The sequence below is a fragment of the Calcarisporiella thermophila genome (genome assembly GCF_041956535.1).
Source record: "Calcarisporiella thermophila strain CBS 279.70 unplaced genomic scaffold VTP21scaffold_8, whole genome shotgun sequence".
Classification (NCBI taxonomy): domain Eukaryota; kingdom Fungi; phylum Calcarisporiellomycota; class Calcarisporiellomycetes; order Calcarisporiellales; family Calcarisporiellaceae; genus Calcarisporiella; species Calcarisporiella thermophila.
The window spans coordinates 399,917-415,045 of record NW_027192198.1 but is presented as its reverse complement, the minus strand read 5'-3'; the positions used below and the strand labels follow the sequence as shown (position 1 = coordinate 415,045).

At 53.3% G+C, this 15,129-nt stretch overlaps 7 protein-coding genes across 7 annotated transcripts; 2 read left to right on the top strand and 5 right to left on the bottom strand.

Moving 5' to 3' along the window:
* Window positions 1-582: 582 nt before the first annotated feature.
* On the top strand, window positions 583-2,059 carry VTP21DRAFT_11003 (uncharacterized protein; the record flags this gene model as incomplete). Its single annotated transcript, XM_069390402.1, has 3 exons — window positions 583-882; window positions 1,300-1,394; window positions 1,462-2,059. The coding sequence occupies 3 exons, from the start codon at window positions 583-585 to the stop codon at window positions 2,057-2,059; spliced, it is 993 nt and encodes a 330-aa protein (XP_069252553.1).
* A 706-nt stretch (window positions 2,060-2,765) lies between these two features.
* Window positions 2,766-4,697, bottom strand: VTP21DRAFT_11002 (uncharacterized protein; the record flags this gene model as incomplete). Its single annotated transcript, XM_069390401.1, has 1 exon — window positions 2,766-4,697. One exon carries the CDS (start codon window positions 4,695-4,697, stop codon window positions 2,766-2,768), a length of 1,932 nt encoding a protein of 643 aa, XP_069252552.1.
* A 1,090-nt stretch (window positions 4,698-5,787) lies between these two features.
* Window positions 5,788-6,309, bottom strand: VTP21DRAFT_11001 (uncharacterized protein; the record flags this gene model as incomplete). The annotated part of the gene is made up of 2 exons (XM_069390400.1): window positions 5,788-6,109; window positions 6,161-6,309. 2 exons carry the CDS (start codon window positions 6,307-6,309, stop codon window positions 5,788-5,790), a joined length of 471 nt encoding a protein of 156 aa, XP_069252551.1.
* Window positions 6,310-6,579: 270 nt separating this feature from the next.
* Window positions 6,580-8,415, top strand: VTP21DRAFT_11000 (uncharacterized protein; the record flags this gene model as incomplete). Its single annotated transcript, XM_069390399.1, has 1 exon — window positions 6,580-8,415. One exon carries the CDS (start codon window positions 6,580-6,582, stop codon window positions 8,413-8,415), a length of 1,836 nt encoding a protein of 611 aa, XP_069252550.1.
* A 942-nt stretch (window positions 8,416-9,357) lies between these two features.
* On the bottom strand, window positions 9,358-11,616 carry VTP21DRAFT_10999 (uncharacterized protein; the record flags this gene model as incomplete). The annotated part of the gene is made up of 3 exons (XM_069390395.1): window positions 9,358-10,090; window positions 10,162-10,250; window positions 10,327-11,616. 3 exons carry the CDS (start codon window positions 11,614-11,616, stop codon window positions 9,358-9,360), a joined length of 2,112 nt encoding a protein of 703 aa, XP_069252549.1.
* A 646-nt stretch (window positions 11,617-12,262) lies between these two features.
* Window positions 12,263-13,566, bottom strand: VTP21DRAFT_10998 (uncharacterized protein; the record flags this gene model as incomplete). Its single annotated transcript, XM_069390394.1, has 5 exons — window positions 12,263-12,888; window positions 12,996-13,083; window positions 13,156-13,228; window positions 13,291-13,376; window positions 13,468-13,566. 5 exons carry the CDS (start codon window positions 13,564-13,566, stop codon window positions 12,263-12,265), a joined length of 972 nt encoding a protein of 323 aa, XP_069252548.1.
* Window positions 13,567-13,769: 203 nt separating this feature from the next.
* On the bottom strand, window positions 13,770-14,803 carry VTP21DRAFT_10997 (60S ribosomal protein eL18; the record flags this gene model as incomplete). Its single annotated transcript, XM_069390393.1, has 4 exons — window positions 13,770-13,845; window positions 13,914-14,299; window positions 14,384-14,470; window positions 14,801-14,803. The coding sequence occupies 4 exons, from the start codon at window positions 14,801-14,803 to the stop codon at window positions 13,770-13,772; spliced, it is 552 nt and encodes a 183-aa protein (XP_069252547.1).
* Between the last annotated feature and the right edge of the window lie 326 nt (window positions 14,804-15,129).

The window sequence follows — 15,129 nt, the reverse complement described above, 5'->3', positions numbered from 1 at the left end:
TCTCTCTCTCTCTCTCTCTCTCTTTCTCTCTTTCTCTCTCTCTCTGCAAAAATGGGCCTCTCCTCCTGATAGCTTGGAGCTCTTCCGAGCACCACGCAACGCGGAGCAGCCCCTCTATCGCTCAAACAACAGGCATTCCCTCTTCCGCAAGTAGAAATTTCGCGAGTCCATCCTAGAATGGGCGCATTGGCCCCTCCCTCCACTCCCCAGTCGACCGCCCTATCCTTAGCGCATTTCGTGCCATGGCCATCGATTAGGCATTCTTTCTTGAGACAGATGCGGGTGCTCCCTATTGCATTATCGAAAGGGCATAGCTTATTATCGCGGTGACAAATCTATATAGAAGATGTGTCACATGCTTATCAGAACTAGACCTATGCCTGCGGCCCCCAGCCAAGGATTGCCTCCAAACGTTCGAACATCCTCCCCTCCCCCCTCTCCTCTGATACATAATCTACGATATGCAATTTATGACGTGGCCCCTTTGCCCCGCAAAGCTCTTTTCCATTTTCATTTTAGCGCACGGGTATTTTTATCAATCTTTAATAATTCCTTGTATATACTACGACGTATTCATCATAAATGAGCGGGGGTGGATGGGGGCCATGGGCAACAAAGGAGACCCCTTGGGCAAGTGTGTTGGTGAGAGTTGGGACGAGAGCCACGGTGGAGGAGGTGGGAAAATTGGGCTGTGATGGAGTTGATGAAACTGGCATGAAACCAAAGCCACAAACGCTTCTTCAAGGGGTATTGTGGCATAGGCTGGGAGCGCAGAGGAAAAAGGGAATAGGTTTTAGCCTCAAATTCTCGGACGCGATTCTCGGATGGCTAACACTCGCCCCATGCCCAGCTCTCTCCCCAACCCCAAACAGAAATGCCCGAGTAATTCCAGCGCCTACTTCTCCTCTCTTTAATGAAGGCTGCTGCAAAGAAGAGCCAGGAACAGGAGAGCGTCTAGGGGCCAAGGCCTCGAATGAAAACGCATTCAGGTTGATGTCAACCTTGGAGTCTAAATTAGCCATACAAAGCGAGAGTTTTAGGCTTAATGGCTGTTATCTAGAGCTAAGAATCTTATCCCGAAATAGATTAGGCAACGCGATTAAGGATTAGCATTGTTTTTCTTCATTTCCCTCATTTCCCTCTTTACGGAGGCACGAGAAACATCGATATTTTGGCAAAGAGATAACAATGAATGGACCTACTATCGCAGGGCAGTGGGGATACTGTGCGACATTAAAACGGTGGTAGCTGTCGGCTGGCCAGGGGATTGCAACTCACTATGGTGCGTGTTTATTCAAGCCGATAGGATTATGTGACTTGCTAGCCGACTTACTGCTGCAGCAACGAGACTTTCTCGGAAAGGCCATTCTTCAAGAACTCCAGCAGAGTAAAACGTGAAAAATAATAAGGCTCCGACAGATGTATCGAAAATACGAAATAAGCTATTGGGACGTAATGCAGGCGATCAGCACGCGAACAAGACAGGGTGTATGGCATATGTGGACTCTTATCATGTCGCCCATCGCTGGTTAACTACGCCGGGAGCGTCGTCAATCTCACCACAAAGCTACACGCCTTAAGTGTCGAACGCGGCGATCTTAGCACATGTGCCTACCTGGGATCAGATATAATGCAGGGCTCTGGCATAACAACTACAGGTGTCAAGATGGCATTTGAGATCCATTGGATTAGATTAAACGGAAACGACTTAATCATGGATATAGCTGGTATAACTTCCATAAGAGAAGCGTTCTTCATCTTGAGCATGGGCCAACTCGCCGATTGGTACAAGGACTTCCCGAGTTTCCTGGAAACAACGAAAAGTGTACACGTAGACCTGGCAAAAGCCTTCCAGCTGCCGACAGAAACGAATGCAGATGGCCTTTGTCCCGGTGCTTTTGCCGCATATTATGGCCTACTCGATAATACTGGCATTATCAGACTCTTTGGCGATGACTTCGACGAGCAATTTCAGCGTCTTCGGCCAAAAGCCATGCTTGCATGGACCAGTCTTGCAGGCGCGACCGAAGATTCTGCGTTGCTATGCCTCTGGGGATGAAAAGTCGCAGCCACAGTTGGCCGTAGCCACCGAAAAAAACTAGCGGCGAAGTGATTGCAATAACCCCCAGCTCATATGTCACCACACCTGGATCGGGATGTATCAAATGTATACGAAATCTAAACGCACATCGGCCAAGAATCATGGTGGTTCCAATCAAAACAGTACCGACCCTAGCCGAGATGCGGGTTGTTGTTCTGGCTACTGTATTCTGTAAATCTCGACTTCGACTGCCGCCACTGCGAAACTGGCCAAGCTTCTTTCGAGCATAATGTCGGCACGTTGTGGATAAAACCGTGTATTCATGCTGTGCAATTATATTGTATTACATATCTTACCTTTACCTCGGAAGCATTCAAGCTGATTCCGACATTTCTTGGTTATGTAGACTATTTAAGTGTATTTAGTGCCATTGATAGAAGGATTTCTATAGAAATAGCTAATCGCAATCCACACGAGTGAAATAGGCCGCTCACAAAGATCTATAGACACTAGGAAATGATTTTTATCAATTTATTATTTAATCATGGAACATCTATCTATCTATCTCAATATACACATTACAATGTCCTGAAGAAAAGGCGGTATGGCTGTACGCTTGTGGGAAGGAGCGAGCATAAGCACGTGCACAGTCATCCATGATATTGAGAGACCAAGAACAAGAGTTGTCTGAAGAAAATCTTTGGCCATATCACGGCAGTCGAGCTTACTCTGGCGTCAGCCACAGCTGCACGTCGTCCTGCAGTTCGTGACGAATTGTCGAAGGCCAAACATACCTCTGAGACCAAGACTGGCTCGTCACATCGGTTCTCCGCTCCCAAACACGCACACTGTGCAGCGCCTCCATCGTCTCGCGCTTAAGCGACGTATAGTCCTCACTGGCCCGTCGCGGCTGCTCGTACGTGCGGCCTAGCACGCTGTGTAGTCTGTCAGGCAAGCACGGCTTGTACACATCCACCATCGCCAGCTCGTACCGCTGCGGAACCGCAGCCAGCACGAGCTGCTGAGTCATCGTGTACACCGGAGTGAACTGGTGCTCGGGCCGGATCAGTGGCACGTCGGGCAGCCCGGAGACATTCAGACTGCCGACGGTGCTCGGAAACACGCCCAGCTTGAGCAAGCTGCGCAGCGGCACGCTGGGCTCCGCGGTGGTGCACAGCATTGTCGGTTCGACTGCACTTGACGCGCATGATGGCGGCGGCAACCATTGGTGCGTCGTGTTCGACCCACCCACGCTGTCCCAGCAGTACTTGCGCAACATCGAAAGTTGCGCAAAGCCAGTTTCGCCTGCTGGCCGCAATGCGTTTTGCCAGAACACGCTGCGGAGCACCTCCGCGCACCGGCACACTTCGCACGTACCGGCGTCGGCGCAGTCGCACGCCACCGAGAAGATGCGCATGTACTGACAGCTATCGCACAGCACGATGCGGTCATCATCGGTCACGTTGCGCGCCATGTCGGCGACGCGTGCCAGGCTGGTTAATGCCGGAAAGCGGCGCTCGTGGCTGGGCTCCAAAAGAATGCCCCACAGCGGCTTGTAAGGCAGGCTCGGATAGCTGGGCTCGGCGGACATATCGTACTGGCTGTGGCGAAGTAGCAATGCGTACGTGGCGACCATCTCGATGTCGTCGCAACCATCTGGAGCGCCGGTAAGGGTACCAGCAGCGCTGCCGGCGCCAATGTCGCGCAATGCCTTGATCGTGGCTGGCCGCAGCAAAAACTTGGCTCCGTTATCTAACGTGTCGTCGCCGCCCAGCACGCCGCACGCCATCAGCACGAGGAATGCGGCATCGATGCCCATGCTCGGCATGTCATCGTCGGCGACCACGTCGCCAGCCAGCACCGGAATCGGCACGCCGAGTCGCGCCTCGGCCAGCGCCACCAGCGCCAGCAGCCGCGGTTCATGCGACCCACCATCCGCCCAGAATGCGTCGCACGGCGGCACGTCGGCGCCCGTGGTCAAGCGAATGGCCGATGGGTTGCCGCGCATCGGCCCGGCGCGTGCGCGCATAATGTCGTCGTCTCTAGCGACGCTGCTGCACATTGCCACATCATCCTCGTGTGGATGCACGCCAGCGGCTCGCGCACGCGCAATGCGCAGCTGCGCATCGGGCGCTGCTGCCCGCTCTACATTGCCAACCCAAAAGAACTGGCCAATTGTCCATCCTTCACTATACTCGGAAAACGTGTCATTCGCCGTGGCCTCCGGCTCGATGCTGATAGCAGATGCCGAGGCGAGAGATGGAGCGCTGTCGTGATGGGAGCGGAGCATGGCTACTACAGAGCGCGCAATGCACCGCGCAGCGACCTGCACCACGTGATGGTAGCGCGGATGATCTTGCACGGCAGTCATCACCACTAGCGCTGCAACGTCGACGGGCGTCACTTGGAATGGTTCGTCGTCATCGTCGTCGTCTTCGCTCTGGCGATAAGGATGCTCCCGCGAATGCGCAAACCGAACAAAGTTCTTCATTGCAGACTCACATTCGTAGCTCTTCACGCCATCGTAGATGTTGCTGTCCTTGCCGAACACGCTCCGCAGCCACGCGCAGTTGGCATCATGCTGCTCGGCGGCAAAGTTGAGGAAACGGCGGGCAGCGAAGACAGCGGCAGCATCGGTGGTGGGTAAGGCGGCCATTGAAGGGGGAGAGGGGACACGCTGGTGCAGAGTGAGCAGGCGAAACGGGCCTGTGGCTTGTGGCTCGTTGCGACTGGCATCGTATAAAAATACGATGCCGGTCGCTCCCCGCACGTGACGTGGCGCATTTGTTGTAAAAGCCACCAGGGTGCTCAAACAAAGAGGGCAGGTTCTATATATAGTGCCTCACCTTGTGTGCCAGGCAGGTGTTTTCAGGGGCCAATGTCCACCTCACAGGCTGTGCGGTACAGCGTGCGTCCGGTGTACAGGGTTTGTACAGCGATATTTGCGCTGACAAGCAATTTGGCACAGCCTGCTTACGCAACCATGTCCAACATATAAGGGGAGATGGAGGGCAGCGAAATATCGCATAACGCGAGCGGCTTTTTATTAACTGTAATAAATACGAATATACTCTGCGTACATTATACAGTTAGGGATTGGTTAGTTAACCTAAGATGTCCTGAATTGCACTAAGGGGCTGTATCAGCCCCCCTCCAAGATTTAGTAATTAAATGTTTCGAGAACTGAGGTTTTAATTCTATTGCGTAGAGTTAGGTTGGCAATTAGAAAATCGGTCATTAATTATAAATTAGTACTAGGCGCGCAATTCCATCGTGAACCCACTCCTCTTGGCTTCTTGTCCTAATTCTGAACAAAATTATGGGAGGGGGTGGGGGGGAAGGAAGATCGCTTCCGAAACATCCAATATTCTGAGATTTCCAACCACTCAATCTTGCTATAAAGAACCCAAGTTTGATCCCCTCCAAGCCACAGCCGCCAACTTTCGTGGTAAAGCAGGCTCTTGGCAAGAGTTCCTGCCGTGCCCATGATTCTTGGAATACCTGCCTAGCTCGATAGACTGAGCATATCCGTCGTCATACTGCATGTCCAAAGGAGGATGGCAATTCCGATTTCCCGATTTGCAGAGACGACCTCGTCTGGATCCTTCATTGATTACCAAATGCAGCCCTGATTCGATTGACAATCTGGGCCTAGTGTCATTGGCGTATTTTTAATCACCACGACCAGATTGGTGGAATCGATCCAAGTTAATTAAAAACAGAGTGGTTCTGTCATCTCCAGGGCCCTAAACAGGCAAGGCTCGCCTGCCTCCACGGGCTGCTGTGGAGGGTACGAAGCGTCTGCATTGGCAGAGAGGAAATCCGAACGCGCGTGGCACTGCCCGCCGAGAGGCCCCTAGCCCAGAAAGCGTCAAGTGGGGTGATGGGCTGGGGGGCGGCGGGGGGCGATGACCCAGACGGCCGGAAGAGCCGGCCGTGGGAGGCAATTTTGGAGGTTGGGCCGGAAGGAGAAGGAGAGCCGAAATGAAGACGGTGCCATGGAGATAAGCTTGTACGGAGGCTCCGTTGGTTGCCGTCTTCATCTTGTTTGAAAATAATATTCGCTGCCTGAGACCTTCGCTGATTGTATCAGAAAAGGGCCGCTTGTTGATTGCTTACACCAATGGGAGCGCCGCAAGCTGAGTTGCACACAGGCCATTTGAAAGGAAAATGAACAGGCATATCAAACTCCGGCAGTGAGATATTTCCTGTTTCCTCGACCACTTTTCATCTTCACGCTTTATTTTTCGCCGGGTGCGTTTGGCCATTCCTCTCTCATTCCCATCCCATCCACCATCCCCCTCGTTATTTCCCCGCATCGAAAGCTGGCCTTTCGCCCACCATCACCTCCTTACGCATTGATTAGCTTGACAACTGGTTTATTGTCATTTTCGACGTATCTTTACCGCGGAGACTCCTTAGGGTAGCCCCCCCCCCCTTTGCTCTCTTCCCTGCGTAGTGTGGCTTTCTCGTATTGACAGTTTACAATCTTGGCTTAGGACTGAACACTGAAGAGCAAGTGAATAAAATAAAATAAAATGAATAACAACAGGATAGCTACGACCATGCTTCCTCACGACCATGCCGCCGTCTCCCGCTCCGAATCCTTTCGCAAGACTCCCCGCCTGGAGCAGAGGGACATTGCAATCATGACTCGCCGCGCCCAATACCATCTGACAAACACTGCATTTCGGCAAGAGCTGCCCACCTCCCCCATTCTCCCCGAGCTGCAGGAGCGATTTTCCATCCTGCGCTCGCCGAGCATGCGTACTCGGGCCCGGGTGCCCGACTTGGAGAGGCAAAACTCGACCTCTTCGGACAGCACGCTTGCGTCTGCCGCCTCCTCTTCTTCGTCGCACACGATGGTCACCACCCCACTCGCGATCCTGGAGGAAACCGAGTCGCCGCTCGATAGGTATGGCGCTGCCCTGCGGGACTTGGGCATCCACGACGCACATTTCCACGAGAAGCAGATGAAGGGGACCCCCAAGCTCGGTGGCTTGGCGCCAAACTTGGAGGAGAAGGAGAACGAGGGCGCAAAGAAGAAGGGGGCGATTCTTCGCGAGTCTCAGCACTACATCCTGCACGATCTGATCGAGAAAATGCAGCAGGAACAGCAGGAGAGACGAGAGGCCGCCGCCGCCGCCGCCGCCCACCCCCACGCCCACCTCCGCCGGTCTCACAGCACTCGCGAGGGCTGGTGGCGGTCAAAGGGCGACCGCCCTCTGGAAATCTCCCACCCACAGCTTGTTTCGACCACCTGTACCGTGAGCACCGTCCCGCTCGCCTCGACGGCACCCACGTCCGAGAAGCACGAGGACTCTAGCCTGCAGCGCCCGTTGAAGCGCATCACCAACGTGGTTCGCAAGATCACACTGCGCCGTCGAGGGACCGACGGCAAGGGCGGTTCAAAGGGGGCCAAGGAGCCCCTCGGCGGAGAGGAAGCAGAGGGGCAGCGCAACCCTCAAGAGCACGCTGGCATCGTGCATATCGAACAGAAGGCCCACTGGGAAGAGGCGGAGCACAAGGAAGACCAGCACGCCGAAAAGGCCCGCCGGGACGAGACCCCACCATCGCCCTCCACCCAGACCCGCGTCGTCGCAAAAGAGCTGGAGCTGCCCAAGAGCTGCGGAAAGAGGGGTCCGCAGGGTAACGCTGATAACGACGATGATGACGTGGCAGCACCCCCCCTGACTCCCAAAAATCCCCTCCGAAAGCTTCATCCCATGCACTCGTCGGCAAATCTGGCGGAGGCCGCGAGACGTCCGAGTCGTGCCGAGCCCTCGAAGGAGGAGGCCTCCTTTGGCAAAGGAGCGGCCGGGGCCGAGAGCCGCGACTTTTTAACGGTTCCCGGGACGGAAACCTCCCGGCAACGCCGTAGCCTCTCATCGAGCGATGGGATGGCTTTGAACGAGAGGGGACGCATTAGATATCGCGGGTCGAGCATCTACAACTTGTACTTCAACGAGGAGATGATGCCCGAGGAGGACAGCGTGGGGGTATTCCTGGGCAACGCGGAGAAGCTGTCGCGGAACTCGGCGTTTTCGTTCGAAGACGAGGAGGATTACTACTACGACAGCGAGGAAGGGGAGGAGGACGAGTACTTCACGACCATCAGGTTGATGGAGAAGCTGACGCAGCACGTGGGCGACCACGGCTACATGCAGGAGAGAAACGGTCGCGGCTACTCCGTATCAAGTCAGGGCTCGCAGCGAGGAGCCTTGGAGGCGGGGTATGCGGGCGTGAACGGCGTGCTTATGTCCTCCCCGGCGGCCGGTAGGTATGGCCGCAAGCGAAGCTCGAACGCGCCTCTCAATGTGGTGGTGGAGCAGAGATTAGACGAGGCGATGCGCGAGTTGGAGCAATCCCTGTAAATTAACGACAACCACCGGCAACGCTGTGGTTTCTACCTAAACACATAAAAAAATATATATTCTTTTCCTCACCCTCCCTTATACTCTTCCACTCAGGTTCCCTTTGTTTTTCTTGTTTTTGTTGCCTCCTGCTTTCTGATTTCCAAAGGATCCCCTTCTTCCTATACACGTACATTGAACCCTTCTAAATATATTGTACACTGGCATCATGATCAATAAAGATCCCCTCCCCTTTACATCCCCGCCTATTTTTTTCCAAATTCCAGGCGCCACTGTAGCCACGGGTGGCTCACACTGGCGATGCCTCATCGATGACTCCTCTCCTCTGCTGTCAGAACACCTCATTGCTTCACCAATCAGCCTACTAAGGTGGAGTTTGAAGCGCGGAGTGAGGCGGGGCCTGAAATGCACCGGGAAACGTGCTTATCTAAGAAAACTCCGTCATCAGATCAGTTCGGATTGCCTGAGAGGGAGAGGAATGAGCCCGGTCGGTACTCGGTGACTAGATGTCTATTGCCGGGAAACCAGGGTCGGCGTCAACGCAGCCAAGGAGGCCTGAATAGGAACAACAGATAGTGTAGCATCAAGGCCGTTGAAAAGCGGTTTTTATGGGTGGCCCGGGGGTGGAGAACTCGGCTTATTCGTATGCGTTGTTGACCAGACCATCCAGACAGATTGTTTTTTTTTTAGTGGGGGAAAAAATACGATATATTATCTACTTACATATCCAAAAGAGAGAAAGGAAGAGAGAGAAGAAAAAAAAAGAGATGTTTATACACATGAAAAACAAAGCATTATATACTCCCAATCCAGATAGTAAGGGGGGGGGGGGGGAACAAGTCTCTTGTGGATTTGTGTGTGAGTGAGTGTGTGAGTGTGAATGCGTGCGAGTGGTTGTATGTAGGGGGGGAAAGGGGAGAGGGGTGGGGAGGCGACAAGAGATTACATGGCTTCACGCACAATCTTACGCTTTTTCACCGCAGGGGGGTCGGATCGGTTGGTGTGCAGGTCTTTGGCTCGCTCCAAAACGGAAGAGTTCAGGCTGGAGGCGGAGAGCGTCTTGCCGTCGCCGGTCACCAGGCCCCACCGAGGAGCGGGCACAAGGCGGCTGCCCACCACCTCAACATCTACCTGGAGAAGATGCGGCTCCACAGCGCCGGAGTCGGTACCCTCACTCGAGTTGCTGTTGTGGTTGCTGGCAAGGAGGGCCCACTGTTGCATGCCCATGTCGGTCCACGCGGCGGAAATGGGCGACTTGGCCAGGGGCGAAAGGAGAGAGAGCCGCAGGCGTTGGGTCGAGTCGGCGTTGCCGTCGCCATTGCTCACCGCGCGCATCATCTCGGGCGAAAACACGCTGGGCAGGCGAGGGCAGTAGACAAGCGGGGAGGAAGGCCCCATGCTGGCGCTCCTGCCGGGCGCCTTGTTGATTACGCTCACTCCCTTCTGAGCCTCGCTCTCCGAGCCCTTGGACTCCGCCTGGGAGTCGGCGTGCTCGAGTCGGTCCGCAAGCCATATTTGGACGTCCTTTGACTCAGTGAAGGTGATGATGTCGGTGTTGGAGCTTTGCTCGGGAGCCGCGGGGGGGTTGGCGGGCTCACTCTCGGGAGCGGGGTGAGTCGAGCCGTCTAGCAGAGAAGCCCCCTGTAGGAACATTCGGCCTGCGAATGAGGGTGGGCTGCAAATAAAAGAAGAGGAAGTCAGTACATGCAATTTGTCGAATGCCATCGTGGATCACTAGTAGTTTACCTTGGGGAAAGGAGCGGTCGACTCCCCACGCCGCCAATGGTCAACCGAGTCGTCGGCAGAGTGAAGAGGGCAAACGAAAAGAGAATAATCTAATAGTAAGGACCATGCATTGTACAATTATTATACCACTGAAGACCAAGTTCCACAAAAAAAAAATAAAATTACCATGAATACAACTCCGGTTGTCTTCGAGCTGAGCACGCGCTCTTGCATTTGATTTTGTACGAGCTGGTTTCCGTGATGATAAGCGTCACGCTCGATGTCCATCAGCTGCCACGAATTGTCCTGCCGCATGAAGCGCTCCCTCAACTCCGTCGCCTCCTTCCGCGCAGCATCTCTCTCCTTCACAAGCACATCCACTCGCTGCTCTAGCTCCTCAATCCGCGACTTGAGCTCCAAATTTTCCGAGGAGAGCTTTTCATTGTGTTGCTCGAGATTGGTGACGTGTTCGCGCTTGCGCTTGCGGGAGAGGAGAGCGGCCGCCCGATTCTTGATCAGACGCTCTTGTCGTTTGGCAATCGCAGCGGCGAGCGCCGGGTCCTGAGAATCGTTGGAGCTGGTGCCCGGTGATGTGGAAATTAGACTGGGGGAGGAGGAGGAGGTTGAGGAGGAGATGGCGGCGGGGGTGGAGGGCTCTGCCTTCACGGCTGGGAGAATCTGGGTGGCTGGCCGGACTGCAACTGACGCAAGAGAGGCTCTACGGTCGGGAGCAATGGGAGTGTTGCCCTCCTGCTTAGGCGATATGGGCTGGGAGGCAGGAAGAAGTTTAGATGCGGCGGCGGCCGGAGGGGGCGAGGGAAGACTTGCGGGCTCCGAGGCATTATCCGAGGGAGTGACTAATCGGGGGCGCGTAGGGTGATTAGGATTTTGTGTAGTAGCTACGGGTGCATTGTCCTGCTTTGCTTTTTTTCGCCCGCGCTTCTTTTTCGGCTGCTCATCCACAGGAGTCGCCAATGGTGTGATGTACGGGAGCCCCGTGGAGCCAATATCGGCCAATGTCGAGAGGACTGAGAAATCCGGATGTAGCCCGCTGATTTGCATCGCACTATTAAAAATGGTGTCGTCCTGCTGGGGCGAGGCGGGAAGCAGGGTTGATGCATTGATGGCGCTCCCAAACAGCTGCCAGTCGAGAGGCTCATCTTTGCAAAGTGGAATATCATCCTGGACGATGGAGCGCGGGCTTGCATTGAGCCCACCATCCGATAGCGAGGATGTCGACCATGGCGGGGAGAGCGGCTTGCTGTCTGTGTGATGGTGGTGGTCAGGGAAGGATGGCGAGAAACAATCTGGAGCTTGAGAATCTTTGGGATAGAGATTCTCATCCTCTAGGGGAGGCTGATACGAATCATCAACAGGATCCAAACAATCCTCGTTGAGAAAGGAAATGAAGATATCATCCTGCTCCATTGGGTGATCGGTGCGCATTTCCGGCGCGGTGGGCTGGACTTCCGCCATTGCCTTTGAGGAAGGGAAGAGGGGGAGAAAAAGACTCTAAAAAAAGAAACTCACGATGGAGAGGGAAGGGACACAGGTCTTTAGGTCTCCACGGAGAAATTTATAGAAATAAATAGGCGCAGCACATATTTCAGATCAGAATGGAAATCCAAGGGAGAAATTAGGGTTTTTGCAGAGTACAAGCGCATTAATACACCTAAGCAAGCATGAATCCTATTCAGGTTCCCACCCCCATGGGAACATTTCTGAGGGCTGTCCGATTCTTCATAACGCTGACGCATCAACTGCTGAGAATTCGTTATTTACACTTATTTAATCAACGATAAGATTCGAAGGCACACCCTCTGACAATATTTGATAATCCGGCGAAACCCTATATTCCTCCAGCTCTATCCACCATCCCTCCCCTCCCATCTCAGACAAGCCTTTGTAGCGGAGAGAATGAAGAATAAAATAGAAAAGAGAGAGTTTTAGTGGGAGGGTTTATTTATCTTAGTGATTAGCTTGGTTTGGCGCCTTGGAAAAAAAAAAAGTCAAATTAATGTACAGCATTATATGGTTCCCGTTAAATTCGAGGATGAAGAAACCGTAAAAAAAAATAAAAAAAGATTCTGCTAAACGGTTCAACCAGTAGAGCCAGCCTGGACTATTGGACATCCCGCAGCTGTTTTAGCGGGTTCAGGTAGCTCAGCACGGCATATGGCCAGGATGAAGTCCGCCGCCGATAGATGATCGTCGAGATGACGGCAAGAATGACGATATTTACAATTGCTTGCCATATGGCGGCCCTCAGGAAGCCCCACACCCCACCCATGCGCCGTTTCTTACTCTCTGATTCCTCCAACTCCCGGCGCAGCATGTTGATACGTTCGTTGAGGGCGGTGACCTCCATCTGGAGCAGCTCGAGGGCGCGCTCCACCGCCGAGGTGACGTTCGTGGAGCCTTGGGGCTGCTTGCCTGCCAAGGGGCGTGTGCGCGCAACCTTGCGTCGGGAGTAGGTTGGGGTCTGAGCGGGGGTGTGTGGAGAGGGGAGGGGAGACTCTTCGAAGCGTTGGCTGGAGCCCTCGGCGGGGTCTGCGGCAGGTCGTGGAGGTCGAGGAGAGCCGCGCAATGAGCGCTTCGTGAGCGTTGGGGAGTAGCGAGGGTAGGTTGACGAGGTATTGGAAGGGGTGGCTTCTACGCGTGGAGAGGTTGCGGCTACCTCTCCCACGTCGTCTCCGTGGTCTTCGTCGGCGGCCTCTTCGCCAGAATCCAACTCAGACTCGTATGATCCTACCACAGGGGAGAGGGTTGCCGAGGTTGTACCAGGCCGGGGGGGAAGGGGTTAGCATACCATGCACAACTGACAGGCCACAGCAGAGAACATCCAGTCTACTCACCATACTCATGGGGGGGATTCTGCTCGCCTTTCTCCAGGGCGTCTATCAGTTCTTCCGCCAGCGGTATGTTGGGATATCGTCTAAGAAACTATGTAAATGTCCATTAGGGGAATCAGTGCTCAAGCATATCGCGTCTAACACTATCGGGACGAAGATTTACTCCAACCAGCGTCTCTACGTAACGCGTCTTGGCCGCGTCCTGGCCAATTCCTCGGAAGCGATTCCATGCGTCCCTGTGCCAGAAGAGGTTATTGAAATCTTTCAAATCCACCCCCCATCTGGAGTCTGCATTCACCATTTTGCCCGGCCAACCAGATCCCACATCGATGGCCGCGTCCCCTGGCAGTCTCCCAGCATCGCTTGCTTATAGAGCCCATACAGCTAACAAAAACGGGTGGCACACAGGTTAAAAATGAAGGCGGGATGGCCCGCATCGGTCGAAGGCCGGATCCAGCCTTAGCCTGGCACATACCTGTAATTTCTCATCGTTCGTCGGCTGGAGCGGTCCATTTGGAGATAATTCCTGTATGATGGTTAGCGCACATTGGAATTTGTAGTCGCTCGTCGTCATCTTGGGTTTTGAAACTTTCACTTGAAAATTCACGAGGAGAAATTTTGAGGAGTTTCAATTGATTTCGTCACCCCAAAGTACAAGAGACATAGAGTGTATTTGATCTTGCTTTTTTTAAAGGGAAAAACAGGAACAAAAAGGGAAAAAGCGTAAAAGGAGAAGCAAAATATATAGAAAAAAAATAAAAAGAAGGGTAAACCAATTTAGACCTTGAAGCCTCGGGAGGCGCGGCGACCACGTGCACGTTCGAACTTGCGTCCCTTCGAGCGGACATAGGGCCTAGAAAGGAGAGTGGGGAGGTTAGCAAACGTGGAAGGAGGCGGGACACAGCGGCTTTAGCAACATACTTCTTGTTCTTGTGGGGACCGAAACCAAAGTGCTTCACGGCCTCCCGGGAGCTCTTCTTTCCTCTCAATAGCACGGTGTTTGAACCGGTGGGCGCGCGAAGAGCCAACTGATCAAAGGTCAAGCACTCGCCACCAGCGGCCAAAATGCGAGCACGGGCCGAAGCGGTGAAGCGCAAGGCAGCGATGGTAAGCTTGGGGACCTCGAGCAGGCGTTCGTCGTCCGTGACGGTGGCCACAATCACGGCGGTCTTGTCCTCATTGTTCTTCATCTGGTTGGCAATAGCCGAGATGGACATGGGGGGACGGTTCACGCGCGACATGAAGAGACGCTTAAGGACGACGGCGTTGAATTTGGAGTCGGTACGGCGGGCAAGGAAGCGGTAGAGCTGAAGTGATGGAGCATGGGATTAGAATCCGACATTCGAATAGAATAATAAATAAAAAGAGCATAGATCAGTGGGATCCCCTACCTTGACCAACAACCGAAGGTAGACATCCTGGCTGCTTGGAGCAGTCCGGTTGGTGTTCCTGACGTGGTGCTTCTGGATGTCGATACCCTATAATGAAACATATAAAGAAATCGAGGTCAAAAAGCTGGATCTTAGTGTACAACGACCAATAACGGATTCAGGGGATGCAAAAGCATTCGAGCCACAAAATAATCTCCTGTCTTTTCCTCTAGGAGAGCTGATCTCCGTCCCTTGCTCTTAACTCAAGAGCCTCATGTATCGACATCGAAAGATGCCTCCCCCTTCTCCCATCCCCCTCTCCCTCTAAACATCCATCGATCCAATCCATCCAAATATCACCATCATGTGCTCAATCCTCTGTGCATCATCCATCCAACCTGATCCTTCAAGGTGAAGTTTACAAGAGCTTCAACTCACCATTATAATCGCCTGTCTTGGTTTAGAGTGAAAGAGGAGGTTCCTTCAACTCGAATTCGAATCGTTTTTTTGACACAGAGACTATCTGATAAGGTTCTGAAACTTTTGAGAAATTGGCTGCGCCCCCTTCCGGGCATTTGGTTTGCCACCTTTTATTTTTATGCAATATAAGGGACGAGTACAATCATGAAAGGATAAAAAAGTAGTAAGAAAAAAAAAAAGAGGTAGAGATAGAGGAAATATATATATATCAAATACAATGGTTTATAAAGAAAAACTTCCTATAGCTCGTAATTTTTTTTCCATCTTTCCAAAAAAAAAAGAAAATC